The sequence below is a fragment of the Bos grunniens genome, chromosome 5 (assembly GCF_055505025.1).
Source record: "Bos grunniens cultivar Pamir isolate PY7600 chromosome 5, Bosgru_T2T1.0, whole genome shotgun sequence".
Taxonomy (NCBI): Eukaryota; Metazoa; Chordata; class Mammalia; order Artiodactyla; family Bovidae; genus Bos; species Bos grunniens.
In genome coordinates this window covers 111,471,935-111,497,063 of record NC_141169.1, presented here as the reverse complement: position 1 = coordinate 111,497,063, position 25,129 = coordinate 111,471,935, and the positions used below count along the sequence as shown (strand labels likewise).

Here is a 25,129-nt window from a genome sequence, read left to right as displayed (position 1 = left end):
CAGATGCACTGCTTAATTGCCCATTGATACTATGAGGGATACAAAGGTGTAAAATGAGATTCTTGATCTGTGGATATAAGTCAGGTTTGGGATGTGTATTTTTTGTGTTTAAGTAATGCTTTTGTAAATGTTTTTGAGCAGCACCATTTTCTGGTTTGATCATTTTCAGTTAATACTATTTACTGTAAGCTTTCAGTAGTGGTCTTCAAACATTTTGAATGCACTTTCTTAACATTTTTTTAATAGAGCTTGCACTCACTATATGTTTATAAGTATGTACATTATACAGTATATCTTAATGATTCACAACAAGAAGTAGTACATTAACTTTTCATTACATAATATGTAATGTATTTCATATGGCTAATGGAGTTAGCAATATTATCATTAACTAATGTCTAATGGATTGATATACCAAGTGAGAGTTATTGTTACCAGCATATATGATTCCTGTTTCAAAGTGTCTTAATTTTATTTGACAACTTCTTGTCACATTGTGTATAAATCAACCTTGTTTTTGCCAGATTTGCCTGGCCAAGAGCTTAAACTAGATGTCAGGAAAATGTCAGCTCTGCTCTTTTTTTGTTCTGGTATTTAAGTAAAGTTTGGGACTTGTTTTTGGGACTGGTTTTGTTACAGGAATATTGTAGCTACTTACTCATTTTGTGAGTTGTTTAGTTAAAACTAGGTAATACAGTCTATAAATCTACTTACGTAGCACACATTAATGAATCGTGTCAAAAGTCAACCATCATACTACATGGCAAATATTAGTTCTCAAATTGGATTGACCAAAAGATTCATTGAGGTTTTTCTGTAAGATGTTAGGGATATGATTTTTAGCCACATTACAGTGCAATATCTTAACACCTGCTGCCTTCCCAGGCCCCTACCCCAGATTAGACAATAGAGAAATAACCTTTTTGCACTTTTTTTTGTTGCCCTTAAACTTGGAGTGATGTCTCAAATGATTTGTTTGCTTTAAGTGTCTAGTTCTGGCTCCTACCAGAGAGCTTGCCCAGCAAGTACAGCAAGTGGCTGATGACTATGGCAAATGTTCCAGATTGAAGAGCACTTGCATCTATGGAGGTGCTCCTAAGGGTCCCCAGATTCGAGATTTGGAGAGAGGTAGGGAAAAAAGAGCATTTAAGAATTTTTAGTTTTATTTTACCAGGTTTTGTAAATGAAATTGAAGAGGAAAATAGGGGATTCTGGCGGGGTGGGGGGGATCAGTATTTTAGTAGCTTAGAAATTCTCAAATACGGTTAAAATGCTATTTTAGGAAAGTCCAGTGTGGCTAGAGATTTAATGGGGTTTTTATACATAAATTCTTGTTACATCATGTTTTTTTCTAGGTACTTGCTGAAGTTTGAACAGCATTTAAAGAATTCTTAGTTGAATAGATCTTTGGTTTTGTTTTACAGGTGTTGAGATCTGTATAGCTACTCCTGGACGCCTGATAGATTTCCTGGAGTCAGGAAAGACAAATCTTCGCCGATGTACTTACCTTGTACTGGATGAAGCTGACAGAATGCTTGATATGGGCTTTGAGCCCCAGATTCGTAAAATTGTTGACCAAATCAGGGTGTGTAAAGCTTACGTTTTTTTAATATCCTTTGCCTATAGTGGTTCCTTAATCTAAAAGAAACTCTTTCTTTTCCTGATAGCCTGATAGGCAGACATTAATGTGGAGTGCCACCTGGCCGAAAGAAGTAAGACAGCTGGCAGAGGATTTCCTTCGTGATTACACCCAGATCAACGTAGGCAATCTGGAGTTGAGTGCCAACCACAACATCCTCCAGATTGTGGATGTCTGCATGGAAAGTGAAAAAGACCACAAGTATGAGAGATTTCACTGTTTTGATAATGCTGATAAAACTTTTCCTCTAATAATCTTCTAAAATTAAAGTGTTATTCATAGAAGCCAGTATTGCCTAGCCTTGAACACATTAAAAGCATTGTTTTCCAACAATCCATTATGTATGTTTTCAGAGCATTGAGGTTAAAGGCAGGAATTCTGGATTCTTAAATTTGACTAGCTCTGATCATTCCCAGCTATATTGAAAGTAATTTGAAAAGAAGATACTAAAACTTTGAAGGGTTGAATCTGGAAACATAGCTTCTGCGTAATGTATAAGGAGGTCTTCTCTAGATGACTTCATTGTTTCGTGTTGTTTTCAGGTTAATCCAACTTATGGAGGAAATAATGGCTGAAAAGGAAAATAAAACCATAATATTTGTAGAGACGAAGAGACGCTGTGATGACCTTACTCGAAGGATGCGCAGAGATGGGTAAGTGCAGCACTGATGTAATTAATTTGCCTCGGATTTTATAATTCAGTAGGAATTTGTAAATTGGTACTGTTAATGTTGTATAGTATTTCAATAATTCCTAATATGTACTTGGCTTTTTTCTTCTGACAGTTGGCCAGCTATGTGTATACATGGAGACAAGAGTCAACCAGAAAGAGATTGGGTACTTAATGGTGAGTTCAAAACTAAGCATTGTCCTTACAGTGTATTTCAGGGATTGACAAACATTCTGCAAAGAGCCAGGTAGTAAATATTTTTGGCTTTGCAGATTTTATAGTGGTTTGTGTCACAACTGTTAGCTGCTATTGCAGCACAAATATAGCCACAGACATTATGTAAAGAGAGCCTGGCTGTGTTCCAGCAAAACTTTATTGCAGAAATGGGCTTTGTGCCACATTTGATCCTTAGACCAGAGTTTGCCTAGCTCTGCCCTGGTTTTTTGAATATTGGGAGCATTTTTGTCATCTCCACTGTACTTTTAATGTCAGTAATGCTGGGTCTTTATACTACTTTTTCACCACTTAAACCACTCTATCTAATGAGTTCTTGCCTTTATAGATACATACAGTGGCCTGGAAGCTCCTGGAAATTTTAATGGAGGCTTCATCGTGTTAACTCAGTCTCCACCTCCTCTCATGTCCTCTGAGGATTGAGAGTGGGGCTCAAAGTTCCAAACTTCTCCAATCACGGCTTGGTCTTTCTGGTGACCAGCTTCTGTCCAGGAGCTATTCTGGAGCCCATTAAGTGTCATTTTGTTAGAAGAGATCTCTTATCACCCAGGAAATTGAGGGATTTAGGAACTCTTTGTTCAGGTATCAGGGTCAAAGGCTTTTAAGTATTAGAATAAAAGATTCTCTTAGCATCTCTGTTTCATGAGGGTTTTAGGAGCTCAGTGCCAGGAACTGAGGGTAGAGACCTATAGATACACCTACATGTATGTATGAATATATATATACATGAACTGTATATTTTATTTCTATATATATATTCTATTATTTCACAGGCCAAAGCTATGGTTTCCCCTTTGATTTCATGTCTTTTAAACTTCCTCTCCCTTTCTCTATCCCTTCCCCTACCCTGACTTCTGGTTTTATTTGGGAGATTACTTTGCTGTCACAATTTAAGAGAAGAAAAATTCCGATTCATGTTAATTTTGTTGCAAACTGCCCCACCATTTTAATGTTACTTCATTGTTACGTAACTTTTTCATCTATTGCTTCTCGGCTAATGGTGAATATAATAAATATTTTCAAAAGAATTACTATTAACTTTAAAAAAGCTTGGTATGTTCTGACACCATTACTTGAAATTTTAACATAGTAGAAAAGGCCAGAGAGCTGGGAATGTTTATTTGGTCACTTTAAGATATATCACATATCTCTGATTTTATAACTTGGTTTTCATAATATCATCCTTGTTTTGCAGAGTTCCGTTCTGGAAAGGCTCCCATTCTCATTGCCACAGATGTAGCCTCCCGTGGGCTAGGTTTGTATAGATAGGTGTCTCTGTCAATGGTATATATATCTTTTGGTTTAAAGATTTGCTTGTCATTTCACATTAGAGTTGCATATACATGTGTTTAGATAAATATTTAAAAGAGAAGAATTACATACAAAGTACGTGATTTCCCCCCACCCCCCACATTTTTTTTTTTTAAACCTTGGTGGGTTTTTTTGTTTGTTTTTTATTTTATTTTTATTTTCACAGTCTCTTCCTGCTCCTAACAAACAGGCTTTGGTCTGCAGCAAGGCCTAGGCATGACTATTTAAACAGTTGGAGGGAGAGGAGACATTCAGTTGAACAGCTCAACTTCTTCCTGGTTTTATTCTATTTTCTGGGTGAATAGAATGAGCCTGATTGAACCTAGCTACTAGAAGCTAGTTTCTTCAGTTACTTTTTTCCCCTCTACGAATATATCTGTGGAGGTACAATTCCATGAATGCTAATACATTCTTGGGATTTAGTAAGTCTATAAATATGATACCTTTCAGCAATTAAATCTGCTTTGCCCAATTTAATTTACTGAAGTAAAATTAACATGAGCACTCAGTTATCCCCTCTTCCCACCCATACTTATATCATTGATGTGCTTGCTGTCTTCCAATTTAAGATCTTAATCTGAAGCTGATGTTCTGGAGTTTAAACCCATTATGGTTTTATGCAGAGATATTTTGTGGTACTTTAGCCCTTTCTGAGAAAAATAGGTGTAATTCAAAACTTAATTTTAAAAAATAAGAGTATTTCTATTACAAAGATATTTTTAAATTATTGACATATTTCTTGCTGAGTAAGGCGAGAAGCAACCATATTCCCTATGATACTCAACATAAAGCAAGTATTTGAACTAGATTACAAAAGTAATGAAGGCTTTTTATACATTGCACTCAACGTATTCCCTCCTTCAGAGGTGGTGACTTGCAGCCATGACTGAAAAATTGTCTCTACCCTCTGAGGTCATGTCTGGATCTGTGCGGTTAGAACTTGGGCCTGTTGGGAGAAGAGGCTGAAGCCTGAAAGCAGTTTACATAAAAGCTTTCAGTGATGGTGGTTTTTAAACAGGCTTGCTATGTGCTGGTAGCTTCTTTGTGCATCTTGCCTAGACAATTTAAAATATTTGTTCCATGTCCCCCTGCATTTCTAAACCAAATCAATTGGCTGCCATTAGAATAACTTAGACTCTTCATCCCACCCCCACTCATCCAAGAGAGGGGAGAGGGAACGTATCTGAGTCTGTTTCTTGTTACTCAACATCAGTGCTTGTTTTGGGCCCCTTTGTTTGCTGCCTTGTAAAAATCGAAAGGGGAAACCCACCAAAATGGCAGAATGCTGACCAAGGTCCTACAAGATCCTGGAAAGTGAAGGCTTCTACCTCATAGACAGGGGTGCAATTTTCAGCTGAGTCACCAGGCCTTTTTTCACTTCCTGTCGAGCGATGGCCTCTTAAATATTCCCTTCAGGTAAGTTCTCTGATTCCCATAACTTTATAATAGTCGTCCTCAGGAAATAATAGTCATCCTAGTCATCTTTATAATAGTCATCCTATTTATTCCCCTTCCAATGGGATATTTTTAATTTTTCCTTTTTTTTTTTTGTTTAAACTGCACACTGTTAAGCTAAAAGTGTTGAATTTATTTTGTTTTGTTTTTTAACAGAAGCTTTGATAGCAGCTGCAGATCACTCAATACATGGCCGAGGCAAATCTACATTGGCCGGAAGCAGCTCTAGATGAGCCTATTGGCTAGTCTCAGTCCCTCCCAATTAGTGATTGGAGATTCAGGCCATGTCATAGGGCTTGTCACCCAAAAAGTTCTTACCCTAGGCAGCTGGCTAAAACATTAACTTTTTGATTTCTTACTCTGCAACAGCATCTTTAAAGCCACCAAGGTAATATTGTGACAGTGCACAAATAACATCAGGGCAGGCTAGACTGGAGAAAACCAAATTCTGCACTTGCTCTTACATGCCCTTAGCCTGCTATATGTGTGCACGTACAAGACACCTTTCTAGTGTGAAGAACTTGCACCATATCTGCCCCCCATTGAACCTCTCCACAAATACTCCCAAGTGTTAGTACCTGAGCTGTTGACTCCAGTCCCCAGTGCTTTCTAGTAGGAAAGCACAAATCTGCGTCAGTGCAGTAATTCAGCCTGCTCTGCTGCCTGTGGTCATACACAATGAGACTGACTAAGGAGCATTCTAGCTCTGAAGATGCGATCGTGGAGCATAATTCCCCACTTCCCCCATCTCACATCCATCCTGGCCCTGTAAATTTTTGTTTCCCTTTTGTTACATCATCATCCCTAGCCGGAGACTCACGCTGCCCCCTGTGATAACTGCCTTCTCGTCTTTCTGGTGTGATTTCAGGACTTTAGGGGTCAGTAAAGACTGAGGAGCCTTTATTGTAATAAGAAACAGACCTAATGCCCCTTTCTTCACAGGCCTTTTAACAGCAGCTGAATTTTTTTTTTTTTTTTTTAATCATCTCCCCTTTCCCCTGAAATTAATCCAGTCTGGGCAATAGATGCAGTCTGACCCTTTGGATGTAACTTACATTTTTTTATTAATTATTTTTTTCTACAATCACCCCAATTATCCTTGGGGGAGGCGTTGGAGGACCTGAAATTTTTACCCGAACCCAGGTTCTCCGGCGCTTGGCAACCAAATGGGGCTACAGAGAAGCATCTAAGCCAGTTCACAGAGCGAGCGTGTGTGGGGACTTCTCACTGCCACGGACCCTTGATGCATGCTCCCCGCGCTCCAGTGGTCCCGTGTCAGAAGGCGGAGTTTTCGAAAGGAGGCCGCCAAAAATAAAAGGCAAAGAGACGGGATCGGCTGCAGCGGTTTCCCAAAGGAGGAGGGAGTGTGCATCGGTCTGGTAACAAACAGAGAATGTTTTTTAATTATTTATATCACAAAAATCTGTGTTTTATCTAGGATATTTTCTGAATATTCTTTGTAAAATGCAGATTTTTTTCCACAAAACATTAGGATTCTTTGTTATATTCTTAAATTTGTTTGTTTAAGTAGGTAAAAATATACATTTAGTTGGAAGCATTACACTAACATTTACATACTTAAAACTTTAGGAGGTTGTTCAATTCAATTCCCAGCAGTGGACAGAACATTAAACTTGTGTCTCAAGGTTTCATGATGTTTTCCCACACTCTTTGGCTATTTAATTTTCCAGGTTATGTAGATAATCTTTGATAATTGAAGTAAGGACTGAGTTGAAGTAACCTTGAGTTGAGAAAAAAAACTCATTTGGCAAGAGCTGGGCTTGGTAGTACAGTGAAATTTTAGTGTAATGTGCTCTTGTGGTAATTGAAAGAAGAAAGATAATTTGGATGTTTCTGCAAAGGAAAATAAGTGTATTTAACTTTGGCTCTGATCAGTTTTGTCTTTTTTAATATAAGCAAAAATTTCTTAATCTAAAAATTTTAAGTCTCCATGTAAATGTAGTAATAAAGTATATGAAGTTTTTGTTTTTTTGTTTTTTGTTTTCATTTTGCTCTGTGACTGGTTTAAAGGTAAGTTTGTTATATTACTGGTAGATTTTGCCAGGCTCTCCCAACAGAGTAGAAGTGATTTGGCCTTGTAGCTTAATGGTGGTATCACCTTAAACATTCCAGTTTTGAAAAAGATGGAACTGGAATTTGGTACAACTCCTGTCAGTAATGCTGGTTAAAATATGAAAGAGGCAGGAGTTTGAATAGTTGAATGGGATTCCCTTAGGATTTTACAGCTGATGCTTTCTCTGCATGTCCAAGCATCATTAATCCTCTTTTACTCTGTTGGGATGAGTCTTTTTTGTTCCTGTTCAGAGTGGTCACTAACTTAGTCTTCTCTCCTCTTGCTGTCATCTGCATTCGTGCTTCCCACCTGTTGTTGGCATGTCCTTTACCTTCTCTTTCCCTGCCACATCAACCTACACACTGACTCATCGTTGGCTTTGAAGATGTGGAAGATGTCAAGTTTGTGATCAACTATGACTATCCAAACAGCTCAGAGGATTATGTGCACCGTATTGGCCGAACAGCCCGTAGCACCAACAAGGGCACTGCCTACACCTTCTTTACCCCAGGGAACCTAAAGCAGGCCCGAGAGTTGATCAAAGTGCTAGAAGAGGCTAATCAGGCTATCAATCCAAAATTGATGCAGCTGGTGGACCACAGAGGAGGCGGCGGAGGAGGGGGTAAGGGTAAGTCCTGGAGTTTTCCAGGTACTGCCAAGGTATCTTTTTTGTGTTCATTGTGCCTTGTTGTTAATGCAGTGGAGGTTAATGTTACGTTGCTTAATAATTGTTCATAATCTCTTGAGTAAGACAGTAAGAGGTCCGAGTGACTGTCACAGCCTTAGGTAGTACGTTTTGAGTTTTCCATATGGAGAAATGAGTAATGTTATATAGGCATAGTTACTGGATCTGAATTGAACAGTTGTGAAATATACTAGCTAGGACCTGTGTTTCATGCCCTTTCCCTCAGCTTACTATATGTTGAAGCTCTACATCAAGATTCCCTTAGAAGTTTTTAAAAGTACAGACTTTTTTTTTAAGTGGGCTTGGAATTGAACTAGGAACCTGAACTTTTCAAAACCCTAAAGCTTGAGAGATTACTCTGATGCAGTTAAGGTCTGGAAAGTAACATTTGAGAACCAGTGTGCACTAGTAGAGGATTCCTTTTTAGTCATATGAACCTAGCTGCTTGGGGGTTTTTTGTTTTTAAATCATCCTTACCATTTTCCCTACATTTTTAAGTGTGTGTTTCTTGGTAATCCTCAAAAAAAAGGCAAAAGATGAAAAGTTGAATATCCTTTAATGTTTACCATTCTTTGAAGGTGTCTTCTTAAAGAATCAAATTATATTTTTAAAGTAGTTACTTGGAAGCTGACTTAGCTAAAGATCAAGAAAGAATATTGAATACTTTCGTGTCTAGTAACATTTTTACATGTGGTTATGTTTGGATCATATATCTGGCGTTCAAAATTCTTGTGTCTTCATTAGGCGGCCGTTCTCGATACCGGACCACTTCTTCAGCCAACAATCCCAATTTGATGTATCAGGATGAGTGTGACCGGAGGCTTCGAGGGGTCAAAGATGGTGGCCGGAGAGACTCTGCAAGCTATCGGGATCGTGGTGAAACCGATAGAGCCGGTTATGCTAACGGCAGTGGCTATGGAAGTCCAAATTCTGCCTTTGGAGCACAAGCAGGCCAATACACCTATGGTCAAGGCACCTATGGGGCAGCTGCTTATGGCACCAGTGGTTACACAGCCCAAGAATATGGCGCTGGCACTTACGGGGCCAGTAGCACCACCTCAACTGGGAGAAGTTCACAGAGCTCTAGCCAGCAGTTTAGTGGGATAGGCCGGTCTGGGCAGCAGCCACAGCCACTGATGTCACAGCAGTTTGCACAACCTCCAGGAGCTACTAATATGATAGGTTACATGGGGCAGACTGCCTACCAATACCCCCCTCCTCCTCCTCCTCCCCCTCCTTCACGTAAATGAAGCCACTCAAGTGGTAGTGACTTGTGCAGACTTAACTACATTTAAAGGAACGCTATCTTTTCCTGTTTTTCTTTTCCCTTTTTCTTTCTCTTTTATAATTTTTCCCCAACCATTGTGATTTGTCTTTCATGCAAATTAGTTAGGATTCACTGCCAGGTTTCTTCTGCCTGCCAAAATGATCCAGTCTGTAATAACAGATTTTGTAAAAGTATATATATGTATGTATAGCCGACTGGAAGAGGTTTTCCCCCCAACTTCTTGCATGTTGAGGATATTTGAACTATTTTTCATCTTAAAAGAAAAAGTAAGGTATTAGGCCCTTTTGTGGGAGCCCGTTTTTTTTTTTTTTTGTCCTGAGTTTGGGGTGGGGGGTGGAGGGTTGAACTCTGCAGAAGATGGCGCCTGTGCTTTAAATTGCTCTCGTACTGGGATAGAAAACCAAGAGGGAGTTCCCTACACATTTTCTGTATATTTTTTTTTTCCTTTGGTCTTTTTCAAGCTGGAACAAGGTTCCTTAGGCCTGATGAGTTGTTAAGACAGTGCTTTGCCATTGTCATTTTGGCTGATTGCTTCTTTAAGTGCATTTGATAGTTTAAAGAAAAATCCTAATTGGCTTTGTCTCCTTTACATTCTGCTTTCTCCCTTCCCAAGTACTGAAACAACTTTCTAATTGTCAGGTTAGAAATTAAATTGCTGAGATAAAGAGTTTTTTTAAGTGTATCTTTAAAAACCCAAATGTTTATTGCAGTGGTTAAATGTAGTGTCTCAGCATCTGGGTGGAAGCTGCCTGTTTTTTTTCCCCCATGACCAGGGACCATCTGAAATACATCTTCCTAACCAGACAGCTGCTGTGAGCAGAATGAACATAAATGCTCATTGGAAATTTATTAACCGGTTAAATATGCATTCACCTGCAGTGTAAGAACTACGTTTAATTATAAACAATATAGTCAGTGGGCAAATTTTCTTTTTAAACCCAGTATTTGTAGAGCTAGAGTAACAGCAACTCTTTATTGGCTACTCATCCCTTTTGGCCAAGTTATCTTGAAGGGTCTAAAGGGTTTATTGAGAAAGAACTCTTATTGTCTTCATACTGTGTTCTCTTCAGTGCTTTGTAACAGCTTTTGGATGCAAATTTTCCTCAGCATCCTTTCGCACTCAGCTTTTTACAGGTAGGTAGTGCTTAAGAAAAGTTAGAGGACTAAAGCCCAAGTCCTTTTACTTTTCCTCCACCTGAAAGGTAGGTGAGATTGTCCCTTTTGTAGTAATACCAACTGTTTTACTGAGACTTCCTATAGCAGATGGGCCTGGAAAGAAATTTCTGCTCTTGTGTTCACTGTAAAGAGGACAAGGAGATCAGACAGCTTCAGAAATCTCTTCATATCCAGTGTGGGAGTGTTAATTTTTTATTGGTGTTATCACTATTGTTGATGGTGTAGTTAAAAGGGGAAGGCTTCATTGCATTCTTTGGCTTAGGCCTGAGAGTGCTTACTGGTTTGTAAGATCAAAATATCTAAATGTTTGAGGTCTTTGTTTTCCTCTTAAAACTCTTCAGGGAGAGAGAAGGGATTGTTTCTGAGGGGTACTGGAAAGTGTGGTTGAATGTGCAACATACAGGTAGGTTGTCAGCGTAAGCTGAAATACATGCATGTGAGAACTTGACATCTTTTTTTCCCCTACTTTCCTCTTTCCTAACTTCTCTTTCTCCTCCTCATGGAAGTTAAGGCTGAGGGAGGGTGGTAGGCACAGGAGAAGCAACGGCAGCTCTTCTCTGTGCTTCACACCAAAGTGTCTCCCTGCGAGAGAAGTATGTCTCAGCACTGACGAGTCCACTGTAGATGTTTTTTTAATACACCAAAATCTGATTTAAACACAAAGGTGCCACCACGGGGGTGTCCTCTCTCATAAGTCTGAAAGCATCCCTTTGTGAGAAAGGTCTTGGGGCAAACAAGCAGTAAGTATTTGGTCTGCTTGCTTCCCTTTTTCCACCAGGGATTGTTATGATAAAGACAAAATAACAGCATATCCTGAAACTCAAAAGCTGTTGTGGCCTGAGCACAGCTAAGATCTTAGTATTACTGAGCTTTTCCTATATAGCTCCAGAGTGAAGTCTTCTGCCTTTGTGTCTGCCACTCATGATTCAGGTTCTGCCTTTGCTTCAGAACATGAGCAGAAGAATTCTCGTTTGATGCTAATAATTGCAGTCATGACAAACTCACCTAGGGGAAGGAGTTAGTTCTGCATTAAGCTGTGGGGCTGCTTCTCCCCATTGCTCCCTAACAATTCATTGTGTGGACTTCTCTCATCTAAAAGGTTGGTGGCTTTTGCTTGGGATCAGTGCTCTCTATTTATGTCCTTGCTGGTCTCTGAACACATTCCTGTTGCGTTAAGACTTGAAAGATTTGTAGATGTGTGATGTTCAGGCACAGGATGCTAAGAGCTTATGTTACTATTCTTAGTTTGTAAATTGTCCTTTTGATACCATCTTGTTTCTTTTGTAGGTATAAATAAAACACTGTTGACGATAAGGTGTGAGATTTTTATTGCTTAAAAAAAGGTGTAACCTAATGATAGTCTCTTATTTTTATTTGCTTCAAGACCATGTTCGATTGACTTGACACCTTAGCACCTAAAACTGTGAAAGGGAGGTGGGATTAATTGGTCTTAATGTGAAAAAAACTTGAGTCACAAACCATCAAGACAATACCTAGTAGGTAAAAAGCCTGGGGTGTTTGCTCACAACATTTCCCACCTGGTGGTGACACCTTTGTATCTTGACTCCCTAAGCATGATGGTCTCCTACCTGGAAAGTAAAAGTTCACCACAACAGTATACTCATTTGGGGCTTTTGACTCATACACAGTAGGGTGTATTTCCATAGGGGGATTGGCTGTTCGATAGCATGAGTCTTACTCCAGGGAACAGTAGTTGACTCCATCCATTCTAAGGTTTGCTTGATGGTTCAGTTGACATTGTGAGGATGTACCATACTTGCATGATTGGCCCATTTTAATTACCTCTATAATTTAAGGGAGATAGTGATGAGGAAATAGAAGGATCAGTGCTTTGCTAAATTCCACATGAAGTATTTCTCTGACGTCAGTTGTGTCTAAATGGCCCAGGAGAGCACGTCAGATGGTTTGCTTTGTGTCCTTGTTAGGGTGTAGAACATCTCTGATGGCCTTCAAATTGGCATTGGAAGACTTAACTTCTTTCCTTTAAGGACTAAAAGAAAATTAAGCTGAAATTAGGATTTTTCATGAAAGGACTCCTTTACAACTTTGTATGATCTTGTATCTAATGCCCTTCCCTAACCTGCAGGGAAGATGCCACTGCAGGTTAACTACAGATAGACTGACTCCCCCTTGGACACATACCACCACCCCCTCTTTTGGTAGGCCATGAATCTAGCACTTGTCCTTAATTCTGTTTCACATCTCACAGCACATCAACGGTTTTCATCAGCTACACTCTTGAGAAATGTCCCCATCTCCACTGATGACCACCTCCTGGGCAATTGGAACTGCCCCATATCTCCCTGCTTTGGCTGCCTTTTATCCTACACAGCAACTGGTTTTCATATGACCCAGTTGCTGCTATTTGTGATTAGAATGCATTGTGACTGTCTTACCCTGACTTAACAGAGACCCTACTCTGGATTGATATCTCTCACCATACTAGCCTTTTAGTCTTGTATCATGCCAGGCTGGTTTCTGCCTTGGGGCTTACAAACTTAGAAATGGATAATTGTTTGTCCTTTATTGCCCTAACCCAAGTGTCAAACGTCGTCTCACAGCTGTCTTCCCTGCACACTGTATATAAAAGTAGGATTATTGGTCTATACTTTTTCATAGCGCTTAGTTTCCTGAAAACATTTGTCTTTTGCGTTAGAATGTAAGCACCATGAAGCACACAGACTTCCCTGTGTTCACTTCCATATCCCCTCGAACACTGAGTGGATTGTTAATCCTGAGCTGGTGCCAGTGACACTGTTTTCCCAGCACCTACCTTTGGTCACATACAAGTAGAAGAAGTCACAGTAGAAGATGGTTTGTACTACCCCAGACACCACTGCAATTTGGTCATAGAAATTCTCAGTCTGGTATCGCCTGATCCAGTTAGCCAGGTAGAGGGCCCGGTATAGGCCAAGAAAGAACAGATAGTGAGTAGTAATGGTCTCGGCCTCTCCAGTCTTGCTGATCATGAAGAGCTGGGGCAGAATGGCCACTGATTCCAGGTAGATGGAGAAAGTCCAGAGGATCTGAGCCAAAGAGAAGAATCCAGAGGAGGCTGATCAAGAAGGGGCCACCTTTAGTTACCGAAACAATGTTTATTGGTGAGAATACAGTGATGCAAAACCAGTTTAAAGATAACTATTTCACCATTTTTTCAGGTTTTGTTTACTTAATAGCCGCTCCACACAGCTTGCAGGACCAGAGATTGAACCAAGGCCACAGGCAGTGAAAGATTGGAACCCCAACCATCAGATGGTCAGGGAACTCCCAGAATCATGTTCTTGACATTTTTAAATGTTTTCATCAGTGTGTCATTCAACCCCTTTCTTTGAAAGTAAAAAAATAAAAGACTCAAGTGTACTGCTTTTTCCAGAACAGTATGAATGTTGCTATGGAACAATTTTTTAATTGTTGCAGAATTCTATCATATATAAATGTTTATATGTATAACATATACATTTACATATGATAGAATTATATATATCATATCATATGATACATGATACAATTATATATGATAGAATATATAGAATGTATGTTATATATACATATAATTATATATATGTACAAATGTAAATTTATCATATATAAATTCTATCATATAAACTCGCCTTAATTGAGCCTATGGTTTCTCAAAATACAATCCATGAACATCAGTATCAGAATCTCCTCAGATGCTCATTGCCCCACAGATTCTTGAGTCAGGCCAGACCTACTGAGTTGAAAACGGTCTGGACTGTGCTTTAGTATCCATTAATCACCTGTTGAACAGAGGGTTTCAGCCTTACGTGGTACTGTGATGCCTGCTTTGTTTATGAACACGACTACTTAGACATGCCTATTTTTAAGAAGAGCACTGTGGATAGCTTATTGGTAATTTCTAAACTCATAACAAGTAACGGCCACAGTTGTAGAAGGCCAGCTCTGGTATTACCAAGGTGAGGGTTTTAGGGAATGTGTTTACGTTTGGAAATGAGTACTCTGGGTCCCTTCCCTTACCTCCAGAGGAGTGAAACTGTAGTTCTCAAGGAAGGAAAGGCCAATGACAGGGACCAGAAGAAACTCCAGGCGGAATGTATCATTCTCACTGTCAAACGTTTTCCGAAATTTCCCATAGATCATGTACACTGTGACATAGGCGCAGAGGAGAAAAACCATCTGAAAAGGGAGACAGACACATGGGAATCAATGAAGTCATTTTCCCAACCTACTTTTGGGGCTTCAAAGTTATCCTAAATTCAGTCGCTAAGTTGTGTCTAACTTTGCGACCCCATGGACTGCAGCAAGCCAGGCCTCCCTGTCCATCACCAGCTCCCGGAGTTTACTCAAACTCATGTCCATTGAGTCAGTGATGCCATCTAACCATCTCATCCTCTGTTGTCCCCTTCTTCTCCCGCCTCCAATCTTTCCCAGCATCAGGGTCTTTTCCAGTGAGTCAGTTCTTTTCATCAGGTGGCCAAAGTATTGGAGTTTCAGCTTCAGCATCAGTCCTTCCAATGAATATTCAGGACTGATTTCCTTTAGGGTGGACTGGTTGGATCGCCTTGCTGGGGACTCTCAAGAGTCTTCTTCAACACCATAGTTCAAAAGCATCAATTCTTGGGCACTCAGCTTTCTTTACAGTCCAACTCTCACATCCATATATGACTACTGGAAAAAACATAACTTTGACTACATGGACCTTTGTTGGCAAAGTAATGTCTCTGCTTTTTAATATGCTGTCTAGGTTGGTCATAGCTTTTCTTCCAAGGAGCAAGCAAGCGTCTTTTAATTTCATGGTTGCAGTCACCATCTGCAGTGATTTTGGAGCCCAAAAAGATAAAGTCTCTTATTGTTTCCATTGTTTCCCCATCTATTTGCCATGAAGTGATGGGATGGATGCCATGATCTTAGTTTTCTGAATGCTGAGTTTTAAGCCAACTTTTTCACTCTCCTTTTTCACTTTCATCAAGAGGCTCTTTAGTTCTTCTTTAGTTCTGCCATAAGGGTGGTGTCATCTGCATATCTGAGGTTATTGATAGTTCTCCCGGCAATCTTGATTCCAGCTTGTGCTTCATCCAGCCCAGCATTTTGCATGATGTACTCTGCATATAAGTTAAATAAGCAGGGTGACAATATATAGCCGTGACATACTCCTTTCCCAATTTGGAACCAGTCTGGTGTTTCATATCCAGTTCTAACTGTTGTTTCTTGACCTGCATACAGATTTCTCAGGAGACAGGTCAGGTGGTCTGGTATTCCCATCTCTTGAAGAATTTTCCACAGTTTGTTGTGATCACACAGTCAAAGACTTTGGCATAGTCAATAAAGCAGAAGTAGGTGTTTTTCTGGAACTCTCTTGCTTTTTCAATGATCCTACAGATGTTAGCAATTTGATCTCTGGTTCCTCTGCCTTTTCTTAATCCAGTTTGAACATCTGGAAGTTCACGGTTCACATACTGCTGCCTGAGTTGGGACCTACCAAACCTGAGCACGCGTATTCTGCCTTCAGTTGGAAAAGATGAAGTGTGTTTGCAATTTCTGAATTGAATCTGAAGCTTTCTGTTAAGTGACTCCATGCTTCTAACTGGGACTGATAGTTGCTACCATGATGACCCCAAGGTGCCCAGGTGTCCTCTCACTGTGGAGCATTAGGCAAAAATAAAAGAGAGAACTGGTCTTTGTCAAGTGATTTAGCAGTAGCGTTCCAGGGCTCTTTTAAAGCCTCAAGTTCTTAGGTCTGCATCAGTGAATTGAGAGCGTACTTCTACAAAGACTAAAATTCCTTGAATCAGGTGATAATCAATGCTTCAGAAAAGTGCTCTTTTCCTAACTAGAGTAGCTGTCCTCCAGCATATAATGGTTTTATAATTGGCCTCTAACCTAGGCCAGAGGCTCTCAAACCTGAATGTGCATCAAAATATAGAGGGCTGCCCCTGCCCCTACCCTCAGGGGCAGGGGGGTTTCACTTAGTGGGTCTGAGTAGGCCTGAGAATTTTGCATTTCTAGTACGTTCCTATGTGATACCGCTGCTGGTGGTCCAGGACCACACTGGCCTAGAAAAGTGTTTGCACTTCAAAACTCAGGTTATTTCCTCAAAGCCTTTTTCTTACAGAACGAGGCACACGTGCTCTGTGTTACCATACCCCCATGTAACAAGACTCATCGCTGCTTGTGATCATATGTTCTGTAAATGTCTATGGACCAGCCTGTCTCCCCTTGGAGAGAAGATTCCCTAAGACGGTCCATGCCCTGTCTGCCTCTGAATCTAACTCAGGGCCCCAAACAAATGTTGGAATGAGTGAACGAATCAATGAAAGAGATCACTTCTTCGTTTCACACATTTGGAAACTGGCCTCTTTGAAGACTAGACCTCATTCAACCATGGCAAGGGCTGGGTCTACAGTTCCCGCCAGGACTGCCCAAGTCAAACCCTTGGGAAGAGAAATTAACTAAGCAGGCAGTGTTTGCTTACTTCCGTGTTGGATTTAAGTAAACAGCAATTTCAGGATCTCGGATTGACGTTCACACTGAGTTCAACACACCACAAGTAAGAGCATCCTCCATTCTACCAATTCTAGGAACAAGATGCCCAGAATCCCAAAAGGACATCTCTGATATGGAGAAAGAGAACTCACTTTTTAGTTAAATATCTTCTGGGAGCTAGGTATATTACATAGATTCCCATCTTATTTTCACAATAGCCCGGCAAGATAGTTAGGATTCCGCCCATGTAGCTTTTTTACCTTAAAAACAGGACTCCTATTAGACAATGTGCCCAACTAAAAACCACATATTCCAGCCTCCTTTGCAGATAAGGATGGTCAGTGACATGTAGATGGAAGTCACTGGAAAGCTCTATGAAAAGGGCTTACCCAGCTGGCAGGCACCCTATTGCTCTTTTTCCCCTTCCTCCTCCTTCCTATCCCGAATGTGATGTGATGGTAGGAGCTCTAGTACCTATTTTGTGACTCTGAGGCAACCTTAAGGATAGATATCACATTCAGGCTAGCTATATAATTTTCAAGGCTTCTTGTTAAAAAATAAGAATTTCAAAATGGCAAAAGCAAAGTATTAAACCAAGCAAAGGGCCCTTCTGAGCAACTGCATGGGTAACAAACTCAAGTACTGGTCACACTAAAGCTGGCAGAGCAGAAAAAGTTAAAAGGAGCTGCCATTGCAGGCTTAGACTACCCACTTCGAGATTTTGTGAGTGAGGTAAAAATAAATCCTAACCTTATTAAAATAACCCACATCTCTGCTACCAGCATCCAGTTACATCTCAATTTACTGACTCTGAAATCTGGGCTCTTTCCACTAAATTGTGTTGGATGATTGGTTAAAGCCTCAGAAAATGTCTCACTCCAACACAACCTCACAGCTATGACCCAGGGCTGAAAGATGTTCAGTTTCTCCTTCTGTAAAATAGGACCAAACTTCAAAGCAACAGCTTCCCACTGCAAAACGGAATCCAAACGGTTCACCTGCACCATCTGCCCTCACCCAGGCCTCTGTCGGCATCCCCACCACCAGCGGGCAGCCCTCGCCTGCTGTTCTCCCACTGAGTCTGCCTTCTGTCTGCCCTTTGAATACATCAAGCTTGTTCCTGTCTTGGGGGGGTCTTTGCACCAGCTATTCCTTCTGGTTGGAAATGTCTTCCTCTGAGCTTTGTTTCCTGTGTCATTCAAATCTCAGTTTACACATCCCCTCTTTGGAGAGGCCCTTCTTGACCACACTCTCTAAATAGCTCCCTCAGTGGAGTCACTCAGTCGTGTCCGACTCTGTGACCCCATGGACTGCAGCACGCCAGGCTTCCCTGTCCATCACCAACTCCCAGAGCTTGCTCGAACTCATGTCCATCAAGTCGGTGATGCCATCCAACCATCCCATCCTCTGTCAGCCTCTTCTTCTCCTGCCCTCAATCTTTCCCAGCATCAGGGTCTTTTCCAAATAGCTTCCTAGTCATTCTCTATCATGTAACTCTGCTTTTAAAACTTTTTGTCTTTATAATTAAAAGGAAACAGCATCCCATTTTAATTATTTGCATAGCCTTCTCCCTAGCCAGTTTTTCTTACTTGTTTCATTATCTGTCTCCCCAGTTATATTGTAGGTTCCATGAGTACGGGTGTCTTGTATTTCTCCTTCAGGTTCCTAGCTCACATGCATGCTCAGTTGCTCAGTTGTGTGCTCTTTTACCCTATGGATTGTAGCCCACCAGGCTCCTCTGTTCATGGGATTCTCCAGGCAACCTACTGGAGTAGGTTGCCATTTCCAACTCCAGGGGATCTTCCTGGAGATCAGAGATTGAACCTGTGTTTCTTGTGTCTCCTGCACTAACAGGAGGATTTTTGACCACTGAGCCACCTGGGAAGCCCTCTTAGCTCACAGTAGGTGCTCAATAAATATTTGTCAGATAAATGGACCAATAAGCTCTCTGAAAGCTCACAGCATCGTGTTTCCTTTTTTGCTTATTTTTTAACCATTGTAATAGTTTTTATTGAGTTTTTAATATACGATAACTATTGTATATTTACAGGCATTACCTTGTTTAATTTTCACAACAAAACCCTCTGAAGCAAGTATAACGATCTTCATTTTGCAGAGGAGGAAACCAAGGTACACAGAGGCCAGAAGCCTTGCCCAAGCCCAGGCCCCATAGCTACTAACAGCAAAGCCAGGAATCAAACCTAGGTCTGGCTGGTTCCCCAGCCTGAGTCCCCAAGCATAAACTGTCTCACCATCTGGGGGTGCTCAGCAGGCCCCCCACCATGGCTGCCCATCCCCTCACCTTCATTACTGTGTTGTAGATGGAGATGAAGTTGGTGAACAGGTCCAGGTACCTGGTGGTAAAGACGAGAGCGAAAAGGATCTGGCTCTTCCCAGAGATGCCTGCGGTTGGATAGGGACAAGAGACAATAAGAATCCAGGCTCCCAGGCTCACACACACTCCAGAAGCCCAGAGCCTGAGCTGGAAAGGCCTCCAGAGTGCCCGCTTAGTGGTGACACCCTGTCCAGGGCACTGGCACCCCCGAGGGTCAGGAAACACTCCTTCCCATTGATCACTTGAATCTATCCTCTCACCAGACTGTAATCTGTCACCCAGTCTCCAAATAGAGACATGGACGCCGAGTTCACATGGCCCCCGCACGTGCCTGCCTCACTTCCTGCTCTGGGGAGGGTGTAGGGGTGGTTGGAGTCGGGCTTGAGAGGAGAGGTGTCAAGGCTTCTCTTCATTCCACCTCCATCGTTCCACTGACGGGCCTCCAAGCTCCATTTTTTTTGGAACAGCTGACTGGCTCTACAAGGGGCTGACTCATCAGGGAGACCACAGCAGGTGGAGGAAGGCACAGGGCCAGGGAGCATTCTATTTCATGTTTCCAAATTTTGAGTAAAAAAAGGTTTTTTTTCTAGTTATAAAAGTTACAACTATTTTTACTCTTTGTAGAACAAAAACCAGGTAATACCCGGTCAGTCGCTAAGTTGTGTCTGACTCTTTGTGACTCTAAGGGCTGTAGCCTGCCCATCTCCTCCGTCCATAGGATCTCCCAGGCAAGAATACTGGAGTAGGCTACAGTCGCCTTCTCCAGGGGATATTCCTGACCCTGGGACTGAACCCGAGCCAAGTTGGCAGGCAGATTCTTTACCAGTGAGCCACCTGGGGAACTATACACAGAAATGTAAATTTTAAAACAGCAGTCTTCTGAGTCACAAAGCCTGCGTGTGTAACCTTCCTGATCTTTGTTGGCACACACATACACACATACACATACACAACACACCCACAACATATACAACATGTAATGGACGCTCAAACCCACAAAACTGGGTTCCTACTTACCATGCTATTTTCTCATCTGCTTTGGTCTCTTTCCTTTTTGAACTTTTTATTTTGAAATAATTTCAGATTTACAGAAGAGTTGTAGACAGTACAGAGAGGCCCCATACACCCTTCACCCGGCTTCCCCTAATGTTAACACCTTGCATGATGTCAGGCGAGCGTATGCTCCTCGGTTCTGTCTTGTCACAGAATGACGTCACAGAGTGATTGGAGTGACGGACATTAAAGCCCTCAGCATGTCACAGCTCTCGGGTCTCGAACAGACCGTGTTATAGCTCTTAGACAAATCAGTGTTAAAGCTCTGTGTTACAGCTCTATTTTATTTAGAAAATAGCAGGAAAAACCATCCTCGAGGTGTGAGGGCATGTAGACCCAAAGACGCCAAGAGAAGAGCGCCCCAGCATGCAGGAGAGAGAGAGAGACCCCCGGCCCTTTGGCTCCTCTTTTTATATGTTTTTTCTCCCCGTGGGCCTGCCCTCTGTAAATTGGGCTAGCCAGGAGTGTTGTTTGTTGTACCTGAGGTCCTCACTCCGATCCTCGGACCTTCCTTTGTTCTATTTTCATGGACTTTTCCCTTCCTTATCTTGTAGCCACTGCCATTCTGGACTCCTGTTTCCTATTCTAACTGAACATTTGCCAAAACTAAGAAACTGATATCAGTAGAGCACTATTGGGGTATCCCAATAGTGGATAGCTCCCAATAGTGAGCTGGGTAGCTCAGCTGGTAAAGAATCCACCTTCAATGCAGGAGACCCTTTCGATTCCTGGGTCAGAAAGATCCCCTGGAGAAGGGACAGACTACCCACTCCCGTATTCTTGGGCTTCTCTGGTGGCTCAGATGGTAAAGAATCTGCCTGCAATGTGGGAAACCTGGGTTCAATCCCTGGGTTGGGAAGATCCCCTGGGGGAGGGCATGGCAACCCACTCCAGTATTCCTGCATGGAGAATCCCCATGGACAGAGGAGCCTGGCGGGCTACAGTCCATAGGGTCACAAAGAGTCGGACATGACTGCATGACTAAGCACAGCACAGAGCACCGTTGACTAAACTCCAGACTTTATTCAGATTTCACGTTTGCCCATTCATGCCCTTTTCCTGTTCCATATGCCGATCCAGGATTTGAGGCTGCATTTAGCCATCATGCTCCTTGGTCAACTTTTGGCCACTTTTGATACATGGTCATGGCGGTGGTTCCAGGGTGAAGCGAGCAGCCCTGCCTCCCGTTTCTCTCACCCCGTTAAACCCACAGCGGTCTGGGTCCATCACCAACCCACTCCTATGGTCCATGATGCCCACGTTTCTGCAGCCAAACATCAACTCTGTCCTCACTCACCCAGCTCTTCAAGAGTCAGTGGGGCACTCCATCTATTCCAACCACACCCTTCTCCAGGTTTCTGCCACTGCCCACACTGCCAGCTTCTCACCTCCCCTGGCTGCTCCTCAAACCCTAATCCTCAGAGGGTGAGCTCTCTTCTCCCTCTATCCCTTTATCCCATCCCACACATGAGGGACCCTCCAGCTCCAGACTCTCCTTGGTTCTCTGACCTACATATTTCTGCCTGGCGGAGCCCACCATCTCCCCCTGAATCCCCTCCTTCTCCTATCTTCCGTCCTTCATAAATGCCACCACCATTCCCTCCATGTTCAAGCCAGAAAACCAAGAGCCATCCTTGAATCTCTTTCACCTTTGTCCCCTCATCTCTGGACTTCACTCTAAAGGTGATGGGTTGATTGGGTAGCTGGACACCCAGAAGTGACATTACCTGATTCAGGGTTTGACTCCTTTGTACACCTGATTGGTACCTTTTCTAATGATCCCTCTGGTGGGAGACATTCATTCTGGGGAAGGTGGGGGGACAATTTTAATGCCTGAGGATGAACACTGCTGAAGCCCCTCGCATTTTGGAGGGCTCTGGGTCCATGTGCCAGCTTTCCTACCAGCATGGCAAGCCTGAGTCTCACACTTGGCATCTGTAAAATGGACTGACATGAGGCCTAAATAGGATTCAATGTGGAATACAAGTGTCTTCTTGGGGGGTTGGCAGGGGGCCTGGCTGCAGGGGAAGGAGCCCTCTGGGGGAGAGGGTGGAGTCCAGGAGGCAGTAACCGGGCCAGGTCGGGCTGAGACTGTCTACACCACCTCCCAGAGCCCGCACTTAGGTCTGGCCGGTGCAGGGGGCCTCAACCGCATTCAGGAGGGTCCAGTAGGAGGCTCTACTGGGTGACACAAGGCTATCCCCCCACATAGCTTCTTTCCACTCCTCCCCTCTTTCCATCCCCAGCCTGCCAGGCCCCTGGGCTTCACTCACATTTTCCCTAGCGTTTTAGGAACCCTGGCGGTCTTCAGTGCATTGGTTTTCCACACTCTTTAAAAACCAGTGAATAATTTCCACCAAAGCAAACCACACACGGAGACCTCAGGACGGAGAGGAGAACAGGAGCCTGGACCTGGCCAGAGTCCCCTGGGGGACCCACTGACCAGGTGCAGACCTCCTACCCTTTGGCAGATAAAGACAACTGAGGCCCCAGGTCACACAAGGAGTCAGTGGCAGAGTGCGAATGGAGTGCCAGTCTCCTGCCTTTGGGGCTGGGTCGCCGGGGTGTCACCCAGGCCTGCCCCTGGGGGAGGCGCTCACCTCCTCTGTTCCCAACCAGACCTGTGCTGATCCCTCTCCACACACACAAGGGCCCTCCCGCTCATCTGCCCTTTGCTTTTCCCATTGCTGTTGTTTAGTCGCTCAGTCGTGTCTGACTCTTTGTGACCCCATGAACTGTAGCCTGCCAGGCTCATCTGTCCACGGGATTCTCCAGGCAAGAATACTGGAGTGGGTTGCCATTTCCTTCTCCAGGGGATCTTCCTGACTCAGAGATCTCCTGCATTGCAGGCAGATTCTTTACCATTGAGCCACTCAGCATCTCTGACAAACCATATAATTTAGTTGGTTGCTACCACCGTTGCTGGCTGACGGCCTCCCACCTCTAAATTCAGCCCCACCAGGCCAGGATCTCTGCCTGGGTGGCCGGCTTCTATCCCAGATGCCTGGCAGAGCAGGTGGGGAACAGCGCCCTCTCCTGGTCATGGTGGCTCACCCTGTCCAAGACCCTTCCCCGCAGGGACAGGTCCAGGCTAGATTCTGCCCCTCACTGGAGCCTCTCTCAGCATTCCTGGCCTACTTCCCCTAAGTGGGAACCTGAGAACCAACCTGTGAGTGCCTATCTCCCTGGAGACCCCAAACCCAAAAGGCCTCCAGGTCTGGAATCACTCCCTCTGCAATGACACTCACAGCACCCACCTCTTACCCCCAACCCCTTCCCTCCTGCTTCGATGCTGCTCTTTCAGCCTCTCCCACAGCTTCCAGAGTCCCCTTACAAGCCCCCTCCCCTGCTCCAAACTTTCCTTGACTCCCAGTCCCAACTCCCTAGCCTTTAGCAGACAAGGCCCTTTCACATCCGACCAATGTCCTCCGCCGGTGGACTGGTCTCCCCTCAGGACCACCCTGAAGACAGGCTGCTCCCCGTTTCCAGGACATGCCCTACCATCTGTGACACCACAAGCCTATCCTATGTGACAAGCTGCCTGTCTTCCAGGACAGCAGCACAGAGCTGCTCCCTCCATGAAGCATTCAGGGGTCCACTCCCTACCTCACTGGCCCCCACGAGGAGTCCGTGCCCTTCTCTGTAGGCCCTCACCCCAGCGCCAAGCACAGGGCAGGCGCCTCCAGGACACCAGTGGACAAAGATGGCTGCAGGCCGCTCAGACAGCCTGTTAATGCACTGGGTCTGTTTGGCCACCACCGGTCCAGCCCTGAAACTGAAACGTCTCTGACCCCCCAGCGGGGCCGCCAGACTGCTGGGCAAAAGGGGGACCCCCTTCCACCCTCTCTGGGCTTCTGCTCATGGGCAACTCTGTGCCCACGTGGGCCTAGCTGATGCCTCTCCTGCCACATCACAAGGAAAGCGCCCAGCTGGGGGGTGGGGGTGGGATGGGGGGATGTCTGGCAGGGGGCAGGGGAGAGGGGAGAGGGGGAGGGGGAGGGGGAGGGCAAGAGAAGACCCTGAGAGTCTGGAGCCCCTTCCTGTGTGTTCACCTCCTTCGCCCCGACCTCCCATTCCCCACCTGGGGCATGAGTGAGGGTAGAGGGCAGAAGGGGCCCCAAGCGGTGCTGCTCCTGGGCAGCAAAGGGGGTGTCACCTCCTCTCTATCCCCCCCTTCCAACCACCAGTGGCCATGCCAAGTGGTGGGGGAGGGAGGGAGGCAACCCTCCGTTACCTCCACGGGTCCGTTTCCTCTGATACGGTACAATTGTACATTTTCTTTGGAAGCTAAGCTGTGCGAAGACAGTTTCAAGCACCCGCAAGCCGAAGTCCCCACCCTGCAGAGACATTCAGGAGACTCTTCCCCTCCAGCCTCGCAGCAGGGGCGTGGGGCTGCCCCCTCCTCCGCCCCCGGTCCCCACCTCCCGTCCGAGACGCCCCCACCTCCCGCCCGGGACGCGCGCCCTCACCCGCGCAGCACTTGGACCTCCAAATCTTCCCCAGAAGCAGGATCATGGCCAGGAGATGGCTCAGGTCGCCGAGGATCCGAAACACGTTCATGGTCCGGCCCGCGCGCAGCCAACTCCTGGGAAACTTTTCTGGCGGGCGAGGCGGCTGCCACGTCCCCGGCCCCGGCCCCGGCCCCGGCCTGTGGGTCCTGCGCCCCCGAGCTCCGCGCTCCCGTCCGGGCGCGGCCGCTCCGCCAGCGCGCTCTTGGCCGGGC

General features: G+C 44.1%; 2 protein-coding genes across 7 annotated transcripts in view; one reads left to right on the top strand and one right to left on the bottom strand.

Moving 5' to 3' along the window:
* The window catches only part of DDX17 (DEAD-box helicase 17), an 18,296-nt gene extending 6,450 nt beyond the window's left edge, over positions 1-11,846 (top strand). Inside the window, exons 6-14 of one of the 6 annotated variants that reach the window (XR_015164513.1) lie at positions 987-1,128; positions 1,425-1,585; positions 1,668-1,840; positions 2,182-2,292; positions 2,425-2,486; positions 3,739-3,798; positions 6,453-6,688; positions 7,769-8,005; positions 8,813-11,846. Coding sequence is in view for 4 of the 6 variants with exons in the window: in XM_086402845.1 (XP_086258971.1) it covers positions 987-1,128; positions 1,425-1,585; positions 1,668-1,840; positions 2,182-2,292; positions 2,425-2,486; positions 3,739-3,798; positions 7,769-8,011; positions 8,813-9,318 (1,458 nt within the window). In the remaining 2 variants the exon portion in view is untranslated. Of the gene's footprint in view, positions 1-986; positions 1,129-1,424; positions 1,586-1,667; positions 1,841-2,181; positions 2,293-2,424; positions 2,487-3,738; positions 3,799-6,452; positions 6,689-7,768; positions 8,012-8,812 lie in introns of all 6 variants that reach the window. The other 5 variants (XR_015164514.1, XM_086402846.1, XM_086402845.1 and 2 more) reach the window with 5 other exon arrangements.
* KDELR3 (KDEL endoplasmic reticulum protein retention receptor 3) lies at positions 11,844-25,129 on the bottom strand. The gene is made up of 5 exons (XM_086402850.1): positions 24,876-25,129; positions 19,321-19,421; positions 14,553-14,711; positions 13,327-13,579; positions 11,844-12,543 (listed from the first exon to the last, which is right to left on the bottom strand). The coding sequence occupies exons 1-5, from the start codon at positions 24,964-24,966 to the stop codon at positions 12,503-12,505; spliced, it is 645 nt and encodes a 214-aa protein (XP_086258976.1). The 5' UTR covers positions 24,967-25,129; the 3' UTR covers positions 11,844-12,502.

Excerpts from the sequence above, each read along its gene's own strand:
- KDELR3 (XM_086402850.1), bottom strand. The coding sequence starts at position 24,966 with ATGAACGTGTTTCGGATCCTCGGCGACCTGAGCCATCTCCTGGCCATG. Across the intron at positions 19,422-24,875 it reads GAGGTCCAAGTGCTGCGCGG|GCATCTCTGGGAAGAGCCAG; the intron begins GTGAGGGCGCGC and ends ATCCAACCGCAG. Across the intron at positions 14,712-19,320 it reads TCTACAACACAGTAATGAAG|ATGGTTTTTCTCCTCTGCGC; the intron begins GTGAGGGGATGG and ends CTCCCTTTTCAG.